Source organism: Aspergillus ambiguus, assembly GCF_047715705.1.
Source record: "Aspergillus ambiguus strain CBS 117.58 unplaced genomic scaffold BDV59scaffold_15, whole genome shotgun sequence".
In the NCBI taxonomy this organism is placed as follows: Eukaryota; Fungi; Ascomycota; class Eurotiomycetes; order Eurotiales; family Aspergillaceae; genus Aspergillus; species Aspergillus ambiguus.
In genome coordinates, this window is record NW_027395528.1 from 7,332 (window position 1) to 26,932 (window position 19,601).

General features: G+C 49.6%; 8 protein-coding genes across 8 annotated transcripts; 3 read left to right on the forward strand and 5 right to left on the reverse strand.

The window, feature by feature from the left end:
• Positions 1-2,204: 2,204 nt before the first annotated feature.
• On the forward strand, positions 2,205-2,552 carry BDV59DRAFT_201818 (uncharacterized protein; the record flags this gene model as incomplete). Its single annotated transcript, XM_073693899.1, has 3 exons — positions 2,205-2,221; positions 2,275-2,402; positions 2,458-2,552. The coding sequence occupies 3 exons, from the start codon at positions 2,205-2,207 to the stop codon at positions 2,550-2,552; spliced, it is 240 nt and encodes a 79-aa protein (XP_073547982.1).
• A 2,098-nt stretch (positions 2,553-4,650) lies between these two features.
• Positions 4,651-6,193, forward strand: BDV59DRAFT_207749 (phosphatidylserine decarboxylase family protein; the record flags this gene model as incomplete). The annotated part of the gene is made up of 2 exons (XM_073695062.1): positions 4,651-4,772; positions 4,882-6,193. 2 exons carry the CDS (start codon positions 4,651-4,653, stop codon positions 6,098-6,100), a joined length of 1,341 nt encoding a protein of 446 aa, XP_073547983.1. The 3' UTR covers positions 6,101-6,193.
• A 125-nt stretch (positions 6,194-6,318) lies between these two features.
• Positions 6,319-7,349, forward strand: BDV59DRAFT_177758 (uncharacterized protein). Its single transcript, XM_073689665.1, has one exon. The coding sequence runs from the start codon at positions 6,451-6,453 to the stop codon at positions 7,135-7,137; it is 687 nt and encodes a 228-aa protein (XP_073547984.1). The 5' UTR covers positions 6,319-6,450; the 3' UTR covers positions 7,138-7,349.
• Positions 7,350-7,498: 149 nt separating this feature from the next.
• BDV59DRAFT_201819 (putative oxalate decarboxylase) lies at positions 7,499-9,276 on the reverse strand (the record flags this gene model as incomplete). The annotated part of the gene is made up of 8 exons (XM_073693900.1): positions 7,499-7,647; positions 7,702-8,206; positions 8,262-8,382; positions 8,437-8,504; positions 8,554-8,725; positions 8,775-8,790; positions 8,842-8,931; positions 8,985-9,276. 8 exons carry the CDS (start codon positions 9,274-9,276, stop codon positions 7,499-7,501), a joined length of 1,413 nt encoding a protein of 470 aa, XP_073547985.1.
• A 1,347-nt stretch (positions 9,277-10,623) lies between these two features.
• Positions 10,624-11,674, reverse strand: BDV59DRAFT_177763 (oxidoreductase, short-chain dehydrogenase/reductase family). The gene is made up of 2 exons (XM_073689666.1): positions 11,578-11,674; positions 10,624-11,509 (listed from the first exon to the last, which is right to left on the reverse strand). The coding sequence occupies exons 1-2, from the start codon at positions 11,648-11,650 to the stop codon at positions 10,647-10,649; spliced, it is 936 nt and encodes a 311-aa protein (XP_073547986.1). The 5' UTR covers positions 11,651-11,674; the 3' UTR covers positions 10,624-10,646.
• On the reverse strand, positions 11,675-13,963 carry BDV59DRAFT_177766 (putative ab-hydrolase associated lipase). The gene has a single exon (XM_073689667.1). The coding sequence runs from the start codon at positions 13,738-13,740 to the stop codon at positions 11,926-11,928; it is 1,815 nt and encodes a 604-aa protein (XP_073547987.1). The 5' UTR covers positions 13,741-13,963; the 3' UTR covers positions 11,675-11,925.
• A 265-nt stretch (positions 13,964-14,228) lies between these two features.
• On the reverse strand, positions 14,229-15,991 carry BDV59DRAFT_207751 (sugar porter family MFS transporter; the record flags this gene model as incomplete). The annotated part of the gene is made up of 4 exons (XM_073695063.1): positions 14,229-14,932; positions 14,982-15,443; positions 15,500-15,828; positions 15,894-15,991. The coding sequence occupies 4 exons, from the start codon at positions 15,989-15,991 to the stop codon at positions 14,229-14,231; spliced, it is 1,593 nt and encodes a 530-aa protein (XP_073547988.1).
• Positions 15,992-16,960: 969 nt separating this feature from the next.
• Positions 16,961-19,563, reverse strand: BDV59DRAFT_177770 (putative manganese ion homeostasis (Fr)). Its single transcript, XM_073689668.1, has 3 exons — positions 19,016-19,563; positions 17,546-18,935; positions 16,961-17,437 (listed from the first exon to the last, which is right to left on the reverse strand). Exons 1-3 carry the CDS (start codon positions 19,409-19,411, stop codon positions 17,277-17,279), a joined length of 1,947 nt encoding a protein of 648 aa, XP_073547989.1. The 5' UTR covers positions 19,412-19,563; the 3' UTR covers positions 16,961-17,276.
• Between the last annotated feature and the right edge of the window lie 38 nt (positions 19,564-19,601).

Below are 19,601 nucleotides of genomic sequence, written 5' to 3' on the forward strand. Positions count from 1 at the left end.
TAAATCTTATTAGCGTCGGTCTACTATCCGATAGAGTTAGACTTACCAGGGGCACCCTCATAACCCCCATCAGCCTTATGAGCGTATTGGCCCTTATCGTTGTTATCCCGCTTAGCTAGTTTTTTGTAAATCTTATTAGTGTCGTTCTGCTGTCCTATAGAGTTAGGCATACCTCCATAACCGCCTTCATAACCCCTATCGACGCTGTGCTCGCCCATTACTCCTGCCTCAACGGTTCGTTTATTCATGCCTGCGCCAAAATAACCGTTATCAACTTGGTCTCCGCTGGCCATCCCACTAGTCGCAGCTACTGGAGTGGTACGTTAGCAGGGAATTAACTAAACGCGTAAAAGTGCCTCCTCTAAATACCGTACCACGAGAACTAATATGGGGTAAAGCGTAGGCGCAAGACACCAGCGCTAAGAGTAGAGCTCGCTGAAGATACACCATTTTGATTCACTTGCGACGAGAGCACGTAAGATGTGGTAATGACTCGAGAGTCGTGTTCTAAAGAAACGTAAGAATACTTTCAGGACGTGCGATATTCGCTTCATATTTATGTCTTTTACCCAGGCCAAAGAACTGGTGGAGACTGGTTATCTTCCCACAAATATTCGCTTGCAATCGAAAATTCGCATACTCCTTGCACAGTGCGAGAGTGAACTCTCACGGACTTACGCGTACAGAGGAGCGGTGACTCCAACTCTGGGAGGTCGAGACGATCATCACGATACTTTGCTACAGTCGCTTACAACATAATGTGGAATTAGGAAGGCCTTATCGCAGAAGATGCGAGGGCAAGGCTCTCACATCGTATTCACCTCCTTTGATGCTGTATAACGTAGGATGTAATATACGTACAATTACGCAAGTACATACCTCACATACGGCTGCTTAATGACCACTCTTTTAGTTGGTCTTGCCCCTAACACTGCCGTATGACACTAATGACGTAAGTTCCCCTTGCGACCTATAATACTTACCGGAAGTGCCAGAGGTTTGCGGTTATATCTCGCTTTGAAGTCAAGATAGGTAACTAATGACATCACATCTTAAGGTAAGGATGGTACCTGGTGTCAGCAATGCTGCCGTATGGCCTTGATGCTATTAAGCCCCTTGCAGCCTCAGATATCCATCCTAGAAACTTGATGGTTTTTGCGAGATCTCCTAGCATTGAGGTCGAGGTGGACTGAAAAGCGGTCAGCTATTGACTCAATGGACTAAACGAATATGGCATCTGGCCTCGGCAGTTTTGCTTATAGAGGAACCATATGACTTTGTTTCCAAGATTTTGCTACCAAGAATAAAGCCAACCTTTCTTTCAACAATGAATACGATTAGAAAGTGGAAAATGCCAGGGTATAGTCTACTGAGTCGATCAGATTCTTCGGAAGACGAGTCAAGGATTGGTTTTCTCCGAAAGAGTAGCGACACTGATAACGGGTGGCTCAAGAGAGGGCATACTCAACCTGATCAGAAACCGTTCTACCTAAGACATTCTACTGCAATCATTCTTCACGCAATACTGTCACTGTGCAATGTAATACTTTTCGCTGGAACATTGCTATTGGCGAGGGGCAGCTACGTGCCGAATGCAATTCCTAGTACGTGCCTCGACATGGAATTAGATCTTGGAAATAAAAGGGAAACCTAATTTCTGTGGAGACAGCACCATTTCAAGATGCCATCAGTTACAAACTGGACGTTTTGGTTGATGATGCCAGACTGGCTGAAAACGGGACCGTAATCTCCCACGCTGATATGGAACGGGGTCCACCATCACCAGAGCTGGAAGCAGCTTGGGATGAATTGCTTCAGTGTGAGTAGCACTTCTACTGATATTGAAATGAACTTACTGGTTAATAGACGATTGGTTAGACTCTAATATCCGTCTATCCAGAGACGAATTGGGGGATGACTTCCGTGAAAATCCTGCCCTAGTAGAACTGAGTGATGGGTCAGGAATATACAGCTCCGTTGCCGTCTTCCATTCAATACACTGTATTAAACGAGTTCGTTATATGCTCTATGCAGACTACTACCACGCAAACAAGCCAGCAGAAGAGTTGGATGAGCTTAAGATGCACGCCGGTGAGTATTAATCCTCTCTCAGGGAAACTATAACTGAGGACCCAAATCTAGAGCACTGCCTGAACTATTTACTTCATTCTGCAATGTGTAATGCGGATCTCACAGTATTCCCCATGCAGTGGGGTACGGGGTCTGTTGGCTTTTACCTTTTATGCTTTCGCAATAGGACTGACACTGCGCTAGGCAACGAATCCCATTCGGAATTGACCAAGGGCGTCATCAGTGCAAAGACTGGAATCGGATACAGGACTGGGCGAAAGAGCGTAGCTTCGATATCTACAAGCCTGGACTCATTGTTCACCCCACTCTCGGTCAGTTAGGAGGCTCCAGTCGGGATTATTGCCCGTTGCTAATTTATCTTAACAGGGTGGGCCTATGAGGAGGGAGTCGAGAGAGTCACCGGCGTGGCGGACGATAGTCTCCTCGCTGACAGTTTGGTGAAAGGTGATGAAGGTAGCTAATGACTAGTCTAACCAGCCCCACGGAGTATGAAATTCGCTTAGACCGTGACAGGATTTCACTAGTTATAAATGTTCTTGTATGTGAGCAGGTTGTGGTACAGTGGGGGTGCAAAAGTGTTAACACCCCCTTTTCGCGCTAAAATGACCGCCTTCCTATTTAGGTATAGACCGCGCTAGCTAAACCTCTCTGCCTAGTACTTAGTATACCAGCCCTCCGCGCGTAATATAGCCTCCACACGATGAGGCATAGTATTCGATAGATTCTGCAGAACCCTCTCATCTATAGCATGCCAGGCCTCCTTAGCCGCCTCTATCAGACGATCTAGAGTATCCTGAGTATCAGGCGCTCGCTCAAGCTCAGGATAGCGCTCATAAATAATTGCCTTCATAAGTGCCCATAGATTCTCAATTGGATTTAAATCAGGCGAATAAGGTGGCCATATCATGACTTCTATACCCATCTCATCAAGCAGACGTCTAATAATACGTGCAGTATGTACAGACGCGCCGTCGTGCATGAATATATCGCCTGGTCCAACTAGTTCTGGCAACCATGCCTCGTATACATGAGATATAACCCATGCAGTGACGCCTCCACGCGTAGCTTCAGGATCTCCGTCAAGAGGTACAAGACCAGTCCGTTTATCGAAGCCAAAGCCAGCCCAAAACATCTGCTTTACGCCCTTTCCGCAGCGTATAGTATGGATATCGTGCTCAATTATCTGACGAGCAGGGCTATTGAAGGTATAAAGTGACCGCGCGCCTTTACCGCGCTCTACCGAGCATTCGTCAGTCCATTTAACGCGTTTCCAATCTTCAGGCGTAAAGGAGGCATACTGAAGTGCCCATTCGAGCCGTTTTCTCGCGTTTTCCTCGGTGATTTCGGGCCGTTTTTTCTGTTGCTATTTCCGCATATTATGTTCGCGAAGAAGACGTCTAATAGTATCAATTGAGACACGATTCTCGATACGAGCACGTAGTTCACGCATTTTTATATGAGGATCTTGATTGCAGATCTCTATTAAGTCCTTTTCTTCATCCTCAGTAAGGATTTTAGGACGGCCGCTGCGAGGTAAAGATCCATGTTTTTGGCGTACTCTTTCCTTGAAAATAGTATAGCGAATAGTAGATAATGAGACTTCTGGGTGCTTTTTATGAATCCGCTTATATCCCCAGCCAATTGAATGAAGCTCATATAGCTGCGCACGCAGTGTAGGGTGTAGTTCTTTACCGGGCATTATGAATATGATTCTATATAGAATTAGAGACGTGTGGACGCGATTTATTGTTTTGACCGGCAGTATTATTAAATAGGAAGGCGGTCATTTTAGCGCGAAAAGGGGGTGTTAACACTTTTGCACCCCCACTGTATGCTCTGATTTCCCCAATATTATCGTTACTTTCAGCTTTGTTTATCAGATGCCTCAGCTTCCACATTTAGATCATGCGTAGCTTACTGAGTGGAAGTAGTTCTATAATTAGATAAATGAAACTATAGACCATGATGGACCTCGTCTCATGGCAAATAAAAGATGGTGTTCGTGTAGTTTTTCGTAAGCTATTATAAATAATTGGTGTTGTGACTACCTATTTATATTCATCATGTGACCGAGTATTTGGGATGCGTACAACTGGTACTGTTTAGAACTGTGTAGTCCCAAGAGAAATCAAAAGGAATTATATCGGAAAGATGTGTTGAGATGTTTGTCAAACATTGACATGGAAACATGACTGCGGCTTAGACAGGCAAGTAAATGTGTTGTACAGGAAACTCAATATATTTGCTAATATCCTATCATATAATATCTGTAGGACCCTTCTGTTAATGCTGGACCGAGGCAGGGGGCGCATAGAGCTGCTTGTGGTTATTGGCTTCTGCGATTTTTACACAGACTGCCGGGGGTCTCTTTTCCGTACCATCCTTCAAGTTACAATAAGCTGCATAGATGCAATAGCACTTCCAATTTCCAGCAATGTACTGATATATACTTACTATATTCAAATATATTGAATATTAAGAGCGACGTTCTCTTGCACTACACGAACGCTTATAGCTCGCACAATCACATCATATGCAAACTTCACTATTCTGAATAAAATGCTTTACTTGCTCGTTTTAATCTACACAATTTTCATTAAAGAACTAATAACTCAAACAATAGCCAGTGAGGTGACAGACCCTTCTACATGGTTTGATATGTTGACTGAGAGATGTGACAGGTATGGCTTAGTGGCCCTGGCGAGGTGTACTTGAGGGACTGTGATCTTCAGAAGTAAGAGGTACACTTCAGTCGAACTAGAGATTATTGCTAAAGGCGAAGGAGAAAAGAAGAAACGTTTCTGCCAATATACCAGAAGCTTGGCTTAGAGACCTTCTAAATGAAGTGGAACTACATCCACGGGAACTGCACCCCACGCTTGCCGAGTTTCAGCAACTTATAGAGACAAACACACGCATCTATATGCTATTTCAGTCTATGTTTCAGGAGATTGGGAACTGTTCTTACGAGGTTCACAGTTATTCACAACTCTTACAAGTCCTGAATCATATAATTACCCGTGGACCCGCATGGAGCGATGACCTTTTCCAAGCTGATAGAGCTGGACTCTCTGTGCTTGCAGTGATCGGTCGGGTTAAAAGTACAGTCAGTGGCATTGCCGCTTTTCTTGATCCAGAAGTAAATGCCATGATGGGGAAGGTCTTGGATGCGTGGGGCGGCTTCCTTCGGTCCCCAGAATCTGCAGTTGTTTTGAATAGCTCATCAGGGTGGTTTAGCCAGTCGCCACTTCGACACTTGACTGAGACCGCAAATGCTGGATTGTCCAATTACACCTTTGAGGAAATGTTTATCAGTGATTCAAATCTTCCATACTATGGCTTTAATTCCTGGGACGAATTTCTCACACGATCCTTTCGGGAGGACGTCCGGCCGGTTATCTCTCCAGAGTATGATAACATTATTTCAAACGCGTGTGAGTCGGTGCCTACGAATCTGGTTAAAGGTGTGAGACTACGCGACCAGTTTTGGATCAAAGGTCAGCACTACTCCATTGTTGACATGCTGGGGTACAGCAATCGCCAGTTGCCAGATTCATTTGTGGGAGGAACCGTCTACCAGGGCTTGTTGAGCGCCTTGAGCTACCACCGATGGCATGCACCTGTGTCAGGGAAGATTGTCCAGACCTATTTCATCAATGGGATGCATTACGGGCCACTCGCGTATTCGGAGGGTCGACTAGAAGAACTTTCAGAGACCGAGTATGGAGCAGCCATGTCCACACGGGCGGTGATATTGATTGAGGCAGATAACCCTGATATTGGGCTCATAGCATTTATTGGGATTGGACTTGCGGAAGTTTCTACATGTGAAATCACGGTTTCGGAAGGACAATATGTGAAGAAGGGAGACCAACTGGGGATGTTTCATTATGGAGGGTCAAGTCATTGCCTCTTGTTCCGGGCCGAAGTCAATCTTACAGGGTTTCCTGAGATAGGGAGAAGATACAACGTTCCAGTACGCAGTCAGCTTGCGGTGGTTCAAAACTGAGGTGACATATAGGCAGGGTAAAGAGGAAATGGGCATTATCTAGTAGTATAGGGCGCGTCGTCGATGTTGTAAATGAAATGCTTTTGGGAAGTGGCAACAAATGGGCGTTATTAGAATGCATTTGATGGGACGAATATCGTGATATTAATGTAGCAGCCTAATTCGGGACGTTCATAAAAAGACTTCGTGTGGCTTCTGACCATTCCGCAAACCACCGTGTTACAGGCAGCCGCATTTCCGGCTATATGATCTCATCTCGTATCATCATCCATCCTGACCTGGCACACTCAACATCCTCAACATCCTCAACAGTGACCTCTAAGCAGTAAGGGAGGTTGTACATTGACACTATGGCAAAGCAAACTGTTAATTCAAATTCTGTGCTGAGTCCTGACGGCTCTCCGAGCATCGTCCACTCCACCGTCGACCGCTGTACATTCGACTGTCTCACGCCAGCTGACACCATCCGGCGCAGCAAACTGAGCGGGGTGTGCATATCCAGCAAGTCAATTTCAAATGGTACTATCAACAGAGATAATAGAACAGCTACACAAACACGTACAACGAATATCCACCGCAGTCATATTTCCAACAGCGCGATGGCCTGTGTATCCGCCCGACGGAGCACTATAACCAATAGCACCCTGACAAATGTTGCATCAGCACGATATCTCGACGCACAGGGTTCGCATTTTGAGAATGTTCGCTCAGTTCGTCGCAGTACCATAAAGAACAGCAACGCGGCTGGGAACAGCTCCATAGCTCGCAGCACTGTGCATGACTCTGTCATCACTGATGGCAGTTCTGTCAGTCGCAGTACGCTCAATAGTGTACGGGTGATTGCTAGTCATGTAAAAAGGTCGACGTTGCGCGACTGCGATATCAAAAACTGTATTATCCACCGGACAAATTTCAAGGGAGCGATTCTCCAGAACGAGGTTTGGAAGAATGGTCGGCTTGTGGGGAGGATTCGTGGTAATAATCAAGATGGCCAGGTATGTTTTGTTATCGACGAGGCTATATTCTTGATGTGCTGATTATTCGCAGGCAACGTCTGATACTCATCAGGACAAGGTTACCGTTAAAGACCATAGAGAATGGATGAGAGATGATTCCGATCCCGATATTTCCGACAGTGATAGTGTTAGATCGAAGGATATTGACCAGCCTCCTCCATATTCTGCATGAGGGAGGTAACGAGAGACCTGACGGAAGTGCGATATTTACGTAGCTATTGCAATATTCTCCAGTATAATCTTTGCCACTTCATATACAATCCTAAGAGATATAGGAAAGCTAATGTATTGCATTACGTAGATATCTTTGCAACGCAAGCAGCATCATATAAACCCGAGTTGATAATAGCAGTACTGCGGATCATCAGGACCGAAAGCGAATTCATCTTTCAGAGACAGAGGTCTCATTTGACCCAGCAACTACGTACTGTTTCTCGGACTTCAATTTACTCAAAGCACTCTCTGGCAGCTTCAGAGTGTCTGCAACAATCTGCTTAGGTGTAGAGCCAATCCACTGACCAAGCGCGATATCTAATGATATAGTTAGTATTTACCCACAGTCCGTCACGCTGAAAAGACACTCACCGGTAAACAAGTCAGCTTGCAAGACCTCCAGGAACATAAGATCCTCATCTCCCGTATTCTCAATATAGTGACTACGAGACTGCGGGAAATACCCGACGTCACCAGCCTGATAATCGAACGTTGTCGCTGTGCTTGGTGCTTCAAACAATGTGGCACGGCCTTGACCTCGAATGAAAAAGGTCCATTCGTCACTACTTGGGTGCCAGTGGATCTCGCGCATACCACCAGGCTGAACGGTGACAATGGCGGCTGCGAAGTTCGAGGCGGCGGGGAAGGTAGCCGGGTCGACGATCTTGACGGAGCCGCCGGCGACTTGATGCGCAGGCTGCTCGGAGAAGTGATAGGAGTAGCTTTGCTTGAGGGGAACCACTCCAGCTGCGGTAGTCACGTTCTGCTCCTCAATATCCTTTGGGGCTGGAGTGCCCGGGAAGATATACAGCTCGTCCTCAGGAAGGTCCTCGAAGGCACTGAGGGGAAGATCCAAGTCCTTAGCAAGGACAGATTTCTGCAACAATTGGTTAGCCACATAAATTGTCTGGACAACGGTTCTGTTCACATACGGGGTTATGCGCGAAGACTTCGCTGGCCAAGAAGGTGTTGTCTTCCGAGAAGGACCCATCGTCGAAGACAAGAAGGAACTCGACACCGGAATCGAGGGCCTGTATGGAGTGGGGAACGCCGCTGATTGAGTTAGTTGATGCATACCAATGGGATCTACAATTCACGAAAACATACGGCGGGAAGAACCATACATCGCCTTCCGTCACATCATCCACGAACGTTTCCCCATTTTCATTGATGGCCTGAAGTGTCAGCGAGGGTGTATTACAATAGGAGAGACAAGCTTCACACCTGAATCCGACATGACCCATTCAGGACTAACGACCACTCGCTAGCAACATGCCAGTGCAGCTCTCGATAGGCGCCGGCTTCGAGACGCATATCGACGCCAGCCATCTTGGTGGCATCCGGCATGACATTGGTGTTCTCCTGTCTCGCCCACCCTGCATTGTCCGTGCCAAGTCTGCATAGCATCAGAGGCGTTCATTGCCATGGCACAGATGGCAACATACCTGTTATGGCTGAGGCCTGGATTGTGTTAACATGAGAACCGAGAAAGTGGTGGTCTGCAAGGCTTACCCATAGGCCATTGTGCATTGATGGTCTGACCCTCATCAGTGCCAGGAGGGGCGAACTTATCACTGTTCGTCCTGTCGTAGTACGAGTTTCCTAAAGTGGACTATAAGCACGGATTCATTCACATGGGACGAGGGTACACCTACGACGACCTGGGTCAGTGCCCCCAGTGTCACCGCGGATGGGTTGTGGATTCTCTGTGTTCTCGAAGTTAAGATACACGCCATCATCGGCATCCTCCTTTTGTCCAGGAACAAGGGTATACTTGATCCCTCCAGTGGAATCTCCGGATAACTTGTTTGAAGCTGAGTAGCCAAGAAGATCCTCCGAGCCTCTCAAGGGTGGATTGCCGGAACTAGCCCGGGCCGCTGGGGCCCCAGAAACAGTCCTTCCCAGAAAGGCTAGAAGGATGAGGGTGGTCAAAAAGTTGGACATCATTTTGTCTGTACGGGATGCTGGTTGGGCTTGGAAGAACGGACTGAAGCGAATACCGTGGGGGTCTTCTCCCATCTTATAGCGAGCTTAAAATGTATACACAGCTTCCCCTCATCGCACCCCTAACTTCTTAATTGGTTTATCTTTCGGGAATGACTTGTGACCCCTCACAAAGAATTCTGTCAGGGCGGAGTGGATGTGTGAAACTGTATAGGACCGTCGCGGGATTGGATACAATCCATGCAGGGGCTGTTAATTCGCTAAGAAGAGACATTAGGATGAGGGGCAAGTAAGGGCAAGGATGCTTTCGCTTCTGCCTGTAAGTCGGGGCTGATAGAGACAACAGGGGAGTGCATAGGGCTGTGTTAGACTTGGGATTGGAGTCTGATTATATTGCCTCCCCCCCACCGCAACTAGCAATTAATGTAAGCTTACCTGCAGAGCTAAATATCCCTTTTCATCTTGAAACTACACAGACTACGCAGAAAAAATTTCACCGGCAAACATTTCAGTAATTCCGTCAAACACCTGGGAAGAGTTATCCACTCCCCGTGACTCGGTAACATGCAAAAAAGCCGCGTACATCGGTGTAGCGTCTACATCATATAAATACTAATCTGTACCAAGCAACCCAAGCTTTGGCCAAGCCAACGACAGTCCCACTACTCTGCGAAGGATTGCTTCATCCCGTCCCGCCAAGAAACGGTCAGGGCTCTTTACATCGTCTCCGCACGCGGAGATCACCAGTCAGGATTCGTGCAACTTGGAGAAGATTACAGCGGGTGTGCCGGAACACCCGAAAGACTCGGGGAATACCTACCAGTCGTGTGGATAAATGAATAGGACTGGATTGGTGGTAAATTGCGTCCTAGTCGATGTATGGAATGTTGTGCATGGCGATGGCGGTGACCCCGCACGAGGACCCGGTGAGGAATACATAGAGCGGTATATAATGCGTCTTAGTTCTGCAGGGGGAATGATGTCAACTATTGAATGGGTATGAAGCGATCAAAGAAGATATTAATAGGAATCTTCCCCTCATCTTCGAGGTCGATGAGGGTCATATGGCAAGACTGGGGAGAAGCATCCATTTTTCCGATGCGTTGACATTGGCTGCCAAATCTTCCATCATGCAACTAGGAGATAGTAAAAAATTTAGCTTGCACTATAGTACTGATATTCGTTGGAGATGCTTCTAGAATTAGCATTGGTTAGAACATATGCAGTTCTATGCATCAACATAATTGGTTGCTGTGCCACAAGAATCTGCAGGCTAGACAAATAGTCCATCGTCCGTAGGCAACAACATATCATAGACAACACGTATTGCACATGTTAATTTCTATTAATAGTAGAATAAAAGAGAAAAAATGTTACAGAAAATCACTCAGCGCCTCCTCCGTCCAATCCCAAAGTTTCCCTGATAGCGCGTCATCTAGAGCAGTAGCACCCAACTTCTCCCACAAATGTCCGACAGGCTTGTAAAAAGCACCGCTCACCAACGCCTTTTGATCAACGGTGGCGGCCCAGAGGGAGTTTTTGACGCCTTCCTCGAGCGAAACCATAGTTCCCACAGTAGTGGCATACACAAACGTCCTCTTTGCCCAGCTCAACGAATCCACCAATCCTGTTCCAATAACGCCGGGATGGATGGACACCGCCATAAGTGACGGGTATCGCCGGGCGAGTTCGCGGGCATACAAGATGTTGGCAAGTTTACTCTGGCCGTACCGAATCCAGGAGGACCCGAATCCGCAGTCTTGGGTGGTTTTCAGGGTGTCAAAGTTAATCCCTGCGCGTGGATGCAACCTGTACCCATCTGAGCTGAGGATAACCAGCCTGCCGGCTGACCTTTCCTCTGCGCTGCCGTCGGAGTTGACACCCATCAGCAAAGGAAGGAACTTGTGGATCAAAAGCGCATGTCCGAGATGATTTGTCCCGAATTGGACTTCGTAGCCGTCGGCTGTCATGCCCGGCGGTGTAGCCATGATCCCTGCATTGCAGATAAGGATGTCCAGACGGGACTCCTTGGCGAGAATATTGTCTGCAGCGGCCTTGACTGAAGACAAAGATGCAAGATCACATTTCACAAAGGTGAGCTTTGCACTGCTGCCCGCCTCCTGGATTTGTTTGATCACGGACTCGGCACTGGCAGCATTGCGTCCGCTGAGGTAGATGTGTGCCGGATTGTGTCTTGCCAAATTCTGGACGGTTGCGGCTCCAAGACCCGCGGTTCCTTTCGTGTCGCTTTAGAATGGATTTTCTCATAACGGGCTGGATAAATTCATGTAGTTTGCGACTCACCCCCTGTCACGAAGATGACCTTTCCAGCGAGGTCTGGGATATCGGTGTCTAGGTTGAAAGATTGAGACGCCATTGCTAATTTCGACCGTACCGAGGGATTCCACGGTTTCTGGGTCGCAGATCATGGGGCGGCTAAATATGGAGCTTCCCCCGGGGGAACCGGAGATAAGGCGAGGCAGCAATCCGCCATGCGGCTGGGCAGTCTTAAAGCCGGGCTGAATGGAACACGGAATGACGCATGGCCGAAGTTAATCCTTACTTGGGATCGATATTCTTATTTATGTTGCAAGATATATACAATCCATAGCAGGTGATAGTTCGTCTCTCATGCAGGGGCTTTGTTGGCCCTTATCGGACCCCTCGGGGTGTACGACATACTGCACGGGCCTCGGGCGGCAGTGTCGACCAGAGCACTTGGCGCACTTCTCTCCCAACCTGTTCAATGGCGTCCATCGCCCAAAGGACATCTAGATGCTCATAATCATCAATGATCTTCTCGTGAACCACACAAACATGTGGCTCCCGACCGTTTCGCAATCGACGCAGCAGCCGGCGCCCGTCGACGAGATTGTCGGATCCGGCGACCCAAAGGGCAACCGGGGGCATTTGGGGACCATACCATGCGGTGTCGCTGCGAGCGGTGCCATTATCCAGGCCCCTTTCGAGACGGTGGTCCTCCTCCGTCTCAGCAAGACCGACTGCATGAGTGGCCAAGATGCATTTTTGCGTCGCGAAACATTCGGGACCAAGCCACCAATGCATCGTTTCCGTGCTGACATACACAGGGGCGAATTGAAACATGCGATCGCGCAAGCCACGATCCCAACGAGTATCGCTCCAGCCAAAGAGGTAGGAAAAGACGAAATAGCCCAGAGTGCCGTAGATACGGGGCGGGAGAGTGCGATGCATGGTGATCATGAAAGGGATGAAGGAATGGATTCCGAAGATCGTACGGAAGACTGCGGGTGAAATTAGGCGCATGAAGCGAAAATACACCCTTTCCACCAGTGGACCTGCATACACAGCCGGAGCGAGACCACAAAAGACGGAGATGCGCTCACCCAGTTCTGGCCGCTGGTCCTTCGCAAGGGCGACAAACGTCTGCGTTGTGCCTTGGGAATGAGCCACTAGACCCAGTTTCTCGAATCCTGTCTCATACAGCACGCGAGAAACGAGAGCCGGTAAGTCATAGAATCCAAAATGGCGGATGTTCCACGCCCACATACGCGGATCAGACTCGGCGAGCGTCGTGTGCTCCGCGCCCAAGCCGCAGCGGTTATTCCCAAGCCAAACATCATAACCAGATTTACAAAGATAAAACGCCAGACTATCGTCGTCATTGGCGCAATATGCGCCGGAGCTCTGGAGGAGGCCGTGAACCAGGAGGATGGGGTACTTTCGCCGGGGAGCCCCCGGCTCGACATTCCTCTGACCCGTAAAGACATGTGGTCCTCGGTATCTCCTCTCCCGGGGAGGCAAGGGCGTATACTCCTGCGGATTATAGACATGCCACAGAGTGAGAATAAAACCATCCTCCGTCTGCACCTTGAATGTCTCCACGTCCAATCCGACCCTCCTCGCGTAATACGCAACGTCGCATACAATCGGATCCTTCCCGCCTTCTAGCGGCGGACACTCATCCGGAGCCTCCTCATCAACCTCTTTTTTCTCCTGTCGGCGCTCCCATTTCCGGGAGTGGTCTTCTCGTTCGAGGCTGCGGGTCCGCTCTTCTGCGTGGAACACGCGTTGCGCTCGGGGATCCTTCCCCGTCAACCACACACGGATAGTGGAAATAAATCCAGCCACACTATGGAGGAGAGCCCCGAAAACGACTATGCCGAGAAAAAGGTGCGAAAGCACGGAGGAAACACAGCGGATACCGAGGTATTTGAGGCGCGAGGTGAACGACGGAGGGCCGTATGAGGGCAGCGGTGGGAATAGAGGATGGGGCGTAGGAGTGCGGGAAGAGTTCTGATTGAAAGACGTTTGACGATAATCGTTACAGGATGTTTTGTCGGACAACAGTCCGTCTGTGACGGTGGAGTCATCATCGTCGTCGCGAATGCGTTTGAGATGCTGCAATTCTAACTCGGGCTGTAATTGCGTCACAGCGAGTGAGGAAGGGTAACGTCCCCCATTCGCGACTGTAATCGCGTCCGTCATGTCCTTTCAATTTGCGACACCTAGGGGTCAGAAACAATCCCTAGTCCTGAGATCGAAATAGGTCACTGCATGTGAAAGTGAGGGGAGGCTAATGGCTTATCGCGAAGTGGCGTGAGGCATGGTCGTAGTGAGGGAGAGGCGGCGACGATATCGCCTTGTAGTGAGGAGAAGAAAGTGTGAGTGAGAGGGAGAGGGAGGAAGAGGGGGAGAAGCAAGAAGTTGGAGAGAGAGAGAGCAGCTCACGGTCCAACCCCGGGAATTTCCGTTTTGGGAAGGGCTCTATCCACTGACTGCACGTGATTACGGGGATACACGTAATCCAAGATGGCCAATGACAGGGCAGTACCTTTCCGGCTGAGGATACTACATAGGGTAAATAAAAGAATCAAATTCAGTACGGCGTAAACATACATCATCCATCATGCGACAATTGCACATCTCTCGTGATCCATGCAATAATTGAACAGATACACACTATCCAATCTTAACTATGCACTTTCCACATGCTCCGCATCGTGCTTGACTTGAGCCTCTGCCTCCAGCTGCACAAGACCAACATCGGAATTCCCATCAGCCACATCGCGAACATCTGTGTAGTGCACCGAGGGCGTGAACTTGGTAGACTGCCACGCGACCCAGACCTTCGAGTATAACTCATCCACCTGTTCGAGCGAGAGACCCTTCGTTTCGTAGACGCAGGTGTAAACGAAGATGATTGCGAGGAAGCAGAACCCGCCCCAGATGAAGAAGACCTTTGATTGCAGGTCTGCATTTCCAGGGCCTGCATCAACCATGTACGGCGTCGCGTAGGCGATGGCCCAGTTAAATAACCAATTCGCAGCGGTTGTGATGGACAAACACTTGGCGCGTGCCTTGAGCGGGAACAGCTCGCCGGTCACCACCCAAGCCACGGGGCCCCAGGACGACGCAAAGAAGAAGATATACACGCACACGAATGCAATGAGAACTTTGTTTGCAGCTTCAGAGGCGGCGACGGTTCCAACAATGGCTACGATCAGCTGGCACACGCACATGCCCACCGCCCCGAAGAGCAACAACGGGCGCCGGCCCCATTTCTCGACCATGTAGAGTCCTGGGAAGGTTGAGACTACGTTGACGATGTTCGTGATGAGTGTGATGATAAAGCCGTTCTTGATACCGGAGTGTTCGAAGAACGTGGTTCCGTAGTAGACTGTAACCTGTTAGACTTGGCTTGGACGAGCTCGGGAAGGTATACGCACAGATGAAGTTTACACCCGATAGCTGCTGCAGTGTTTGCACTGCACAACCTGTAGCAAGACGTTTGCCGAGGGTGCCCTTAAGTATTTCCCAGTAGCTCGCCGTTCCTAAGCTGAGTTCGTATTCGTGGTTGGCTTGGATCTCGGCCAGCTCCGACACAATGGCTGCATCGTTGATATCGAGTCGACGCAGACGGGCCAGGGCCTTGGCAGCAGCCTCATGTCTGCCCTTCTTAATCAGGAAACGAGGGGTCTCAGGCAGAACAAGCATGCCTGTGACTAGTATAATAGCCCAGATGAACTGGACAGCAACGGGGATACGATAACATCCAGTATCCATGCGATCCTTTGTGGCATTGTTCACGACGGACGCGATCAGCAAACCTATAGTGATGGCCAGTTGGTAGGCGCCCACTATAGTGCCTCTAATCCACTTGGGCGCCGTTTCGGACTGGTAAAGGGGCACTGTACAGCGTTAGTGTGGCTCTCGCAGTTTATCCCAACATCTCAGTGTACAGTACCCGTGGCAGACAGCAGCCCAACACCATATCCAGCGAAGAATCGTCCGGCGACAAACAGCGGGATAGATGTAGAGGCCGTCTGGAGAATCACACCAAAGCAAAAGACGCCGGTGTCGAGTATCATGCCAATGCGCCGGCCAAAGTGATCAGCCACTGGAGCGGCGGTCAAGGCTCCAAAGAAGGTCCCGGCAGACAGCAGAGACACAATCATCGACGACTGTGACGAGGTCACATCGGGATAGTTGTCAGATGGATTAATATGACCAGTCGAGAAGAGCTTCCGCCAGTATTTCATGGCAAGAATGCCGTTGATAGTTCCTGTGTCATATCTATTGCGCAGGTGTCAGTCTTGCAAATTCTATCATTGTACTAACTCGCAAAGAGTCAGACATACCCGAACAATAATCCTCCGAATGCTACAAACAAGCCAATAGCAATGGCTGGAGCAGGAGACCCGGCGGCGTCGTCCGGCTTCTTGAGTAAAAATCCCATGGCAAAGAGGATACACCAAATCAACCATATAGCGATACACAGATGCTAGCTACTACCGGATCTTCCACGACTTCACAGATGGAAGGTAAAGACCAAGCAAAACGCAAAAGCAGGGTAAGTTGCAATTCTCAACGAGCGGGGGAGCCGGCATTTTGTACCTCTTCCATCCTACCGATACTGTACAGAGGTACATGTACTAGAGACCGCCATATCCGGCATCACAGGGCGCAGTGGACCGGAATCAGCACTCAACGCCCAACAATAAACAGCCCCAGGGTCGCCGCCCCTGAAAGCGCTGCCACCATTACCGAGGCATTCTCATTCTTTCAGTGAAGTCAGAGACATTGGCGGCGCTAGGAGTGGGCTGAGATCTCAAGATACATCCACTGAAAAGATAACTTTGGGGGCCGCGCAAGGGAGTAAGTAGGCAGATGCCCGGCTACCCACAGTTGGTCGCTCAGTCTCATCGAAAGATTCTGGAAGCGGACTTAGCAGGCACCACTTAGACTCGAACTGTGTTTGGACTTGAGAAAATCACGCTTTGTGTGGGCTGAGCGGCGAAGTCTCAGCTGGCATGTTGACATTTGAGATGCATTTAGAGTTACACGGCGGAAATGCCGCATGCAGACGATGCAATCCCTACCTCGATCACGAGGCGCGGTTGATTGTAGAAGATTCTGGTTCAGGAATCGTTTTGCAACTGAGTCTCTATGTACGATACTGGTGAAGATTCATTTTATTTGTGATGTCTATTCCCAACATAGTCTATGTTCGGGTAACGAACATAGCAGCCAAGAATGCACCAAAACCCAGTTCAGATGGATGTCTTACCGAGGCCAGACTGGGAAATCGATCTGTCTATCCAGTAAGAATAATCATTCTCGTCCACTGGACACAGTAAGCTTCCGCCATAGCCACGTTTTGACCATGCCAACCAAAGGGATCATCGCCATGATCGACGATGCATGTGCTTCGTACATGCTCCGATTTATCCCCAAGACAGGATAGTGTACCCCGGAAACAGGGGTCCACTGGCTTGTCGGGCCCATCTAGACTAGAGTTCCCGTCTGGAGAACCCCATAATCACTGACCATCACGCGGCCTGAGGTAGAACCTGTGGGCTTTCGGTATGGAACCATGGATAACTGTCAATTCTCCGTATAGACCCAGAAAGTACAACGTAAATTTCCCAAATCCAATCCTAACTCCGTCGATTATGCATTGCAGACATAATATTTCCAGACAAAGGCTCGACGTATGTACAAGAGTCTACGGTGTGAGGTGTCTACCACCGCCATATCAGAAAGAAATACCAAACGAAAACGATCTTCGCGACGCTCTTAACAGACGAAAGAAACTCCCGTCTTATCCGTTGTAGAGGACGATCAGAACTGCCTGGTCGCCCTGGCTTCCACTTTGAGCCATCCGTGTCGTCCTCATCGGGACCTGCGCCCGAGTAAGCATCATAATACGCTTTGTGGGTGGACCGGGGGGGTGCGTTGGTTGCCCGACTAGCCAACCCACGCGGGGACGGGAATGTGGAACTAGACGTACTGGAGGAGGGAGTTTTGGGCACAGATGGATGAGGAGGGAAGGGTCTGCTCTCTGAGAGAGGGAGGATGGGGCTCGTTGGGCCTGAAGATGGTAGGTACTTCACGCGGACGACCGCCCGCGCAAGGAGCACCACAAGGGTAAGGCCAAGCACAACTCCATAGTGAATGAAGATGGATAGCTGGTCAGGCAAAAGACAAAGATGGTTCTGGACAGTGGCTCCGGATCGAACTTGCCCGGACGAGTGCCCTGTAACGGGATCGATGGGATTCCAGAGACTCGTGAGCACAAAGCCGGGACGACGGACGCCCATGGCCCACGAAAGACTCTTGACGGTGATTTCTTTAGGGGACCCGCTGAACTCCCGATGGGAAATCTCACAGTAGTCGTGATCATCACCGGAGTAAACGTGGACGAGATTCGGGCCCACCTTTGTCACCAGATCCTTGGAAATGCTCGGGGTGAGAACATTCTGATATTGGTAGCCGCTACCAATCGTAATGGCATTGCGGTCGTCTTCTTCTAGCTCTTCGTTTGAAGAAGGTGGATAGTGTTCGCGGAGTGGTCCACAAGGCGTTCCGGGCTTGCGATATAGCGGAACGTGTGAGAGAAGAATGGCAGGGAAATCGGATTCCTCGAGCGGAGTGTCTTGATGCAGTGTCGCCTCTGAAACATCGTCGACAACTTTATGGTCAAAGAGGTGGCCTTCATTCTGGTGTCGAAACATCCGCAGCTCTTTGGCTTCAGCCTTGCCTCGATGAACTTTCATATCATTGAGAAACTCCTCAGGCTCCTTCCAGATCCGCTCATTTGGCTTAACCCCATCGCCTGAGCCTGTTCCTGAGCTTCCAGTTTCCGGGTCAGGTTGGTCCATGGCGCTCAAAGACACAGTATCGATCGAAACGAAGGTATGGTTTCCGATAATATCCACACGGTTGCCCTTGCCAAAGAACGACTGGAATCTATCTCGGACGGGAGTTTGGATCCCAGATCCAAAGCCCAGATCATGGTTACCAGGTAGGCTAGAAATCATCCTCCGGCCACGGGGATCGCTCGTCGCCCAGTCGCCGTCATTCCACTGATCGGCAAATATCTTCACAAACCGGTGATACTCGTCCTTCCAGTATGAATCTTTGTACTTCTGGTATCGTTTTTCCGGGCTGGAGCTTTCCCTGGTACCCCACTCACGGCCGCCGTCGAACAAGTCGCCGAGGAAGACCACCGAGTCCGGGCCAAAGGTCCGCTGTATAGATGAAAAGGAACGACGAAGGTATTGATCCGTGAACTTGATCGTCAACGTGGAGAGAGGCCAAGGCCGGCCGGGATAGGTATGGGGGTCGACCAATTGAGGATCGGCGATGAAAGCGACATGGTGCGGCGTGGCATCTTGGGGCTGGTGGTGACAAGCTAGTCAGATACTGCGCGATTGACAGAGCGGTAGGGCGGATCTCCTCTCAACGTCATCAGACTCACCCATTTCTCCCAATTGCCCCAGGCGCATGTCGCCAGCGTGTCGCGAAACACCGTGCGCTCCCCCCACCACAACGTGAAGCACCACAGTAAAATCAACGCATTTTTAATATTGAATATGCACCGTATAGTCCTCCAGACAAGTGATTTCATCTCCATTCGACCGCGGGCGGAGTCGGCGCCGCTCAAAGTCCAGGGAATGCGAGGGTTCTGGATCTCCGCAACCCATTGTTTTGCCCAGACCGGTACAGTCTCCTGCATCGCGTCCCAGAGATTCGATGATGACGAGGTATGATCAGGATGGGCAGGACGATAAGCCCGGGAGCCTGTGCCGTGGGAATATGAGTAGCTCATTGTGGTTATGCAACCTCTGGACGGGGACAACGCCGTCTGCTGCATCGCCTCCGCCCTTGTTGGGACGTCCGGGCTGCAGTCAACAGATGACAGAGTGGGAGAGCATACTCTGAAGAGGGTTGTATAAGTCTCAGGCTAAAGAATTGAAGATCGAAGAACAGAAAATAGAATCAACACATGGTCCCCTTCCGCAAGGGAAAGCAGTCGAGGTCCCTGGCCGTCAACGCTGACTCCA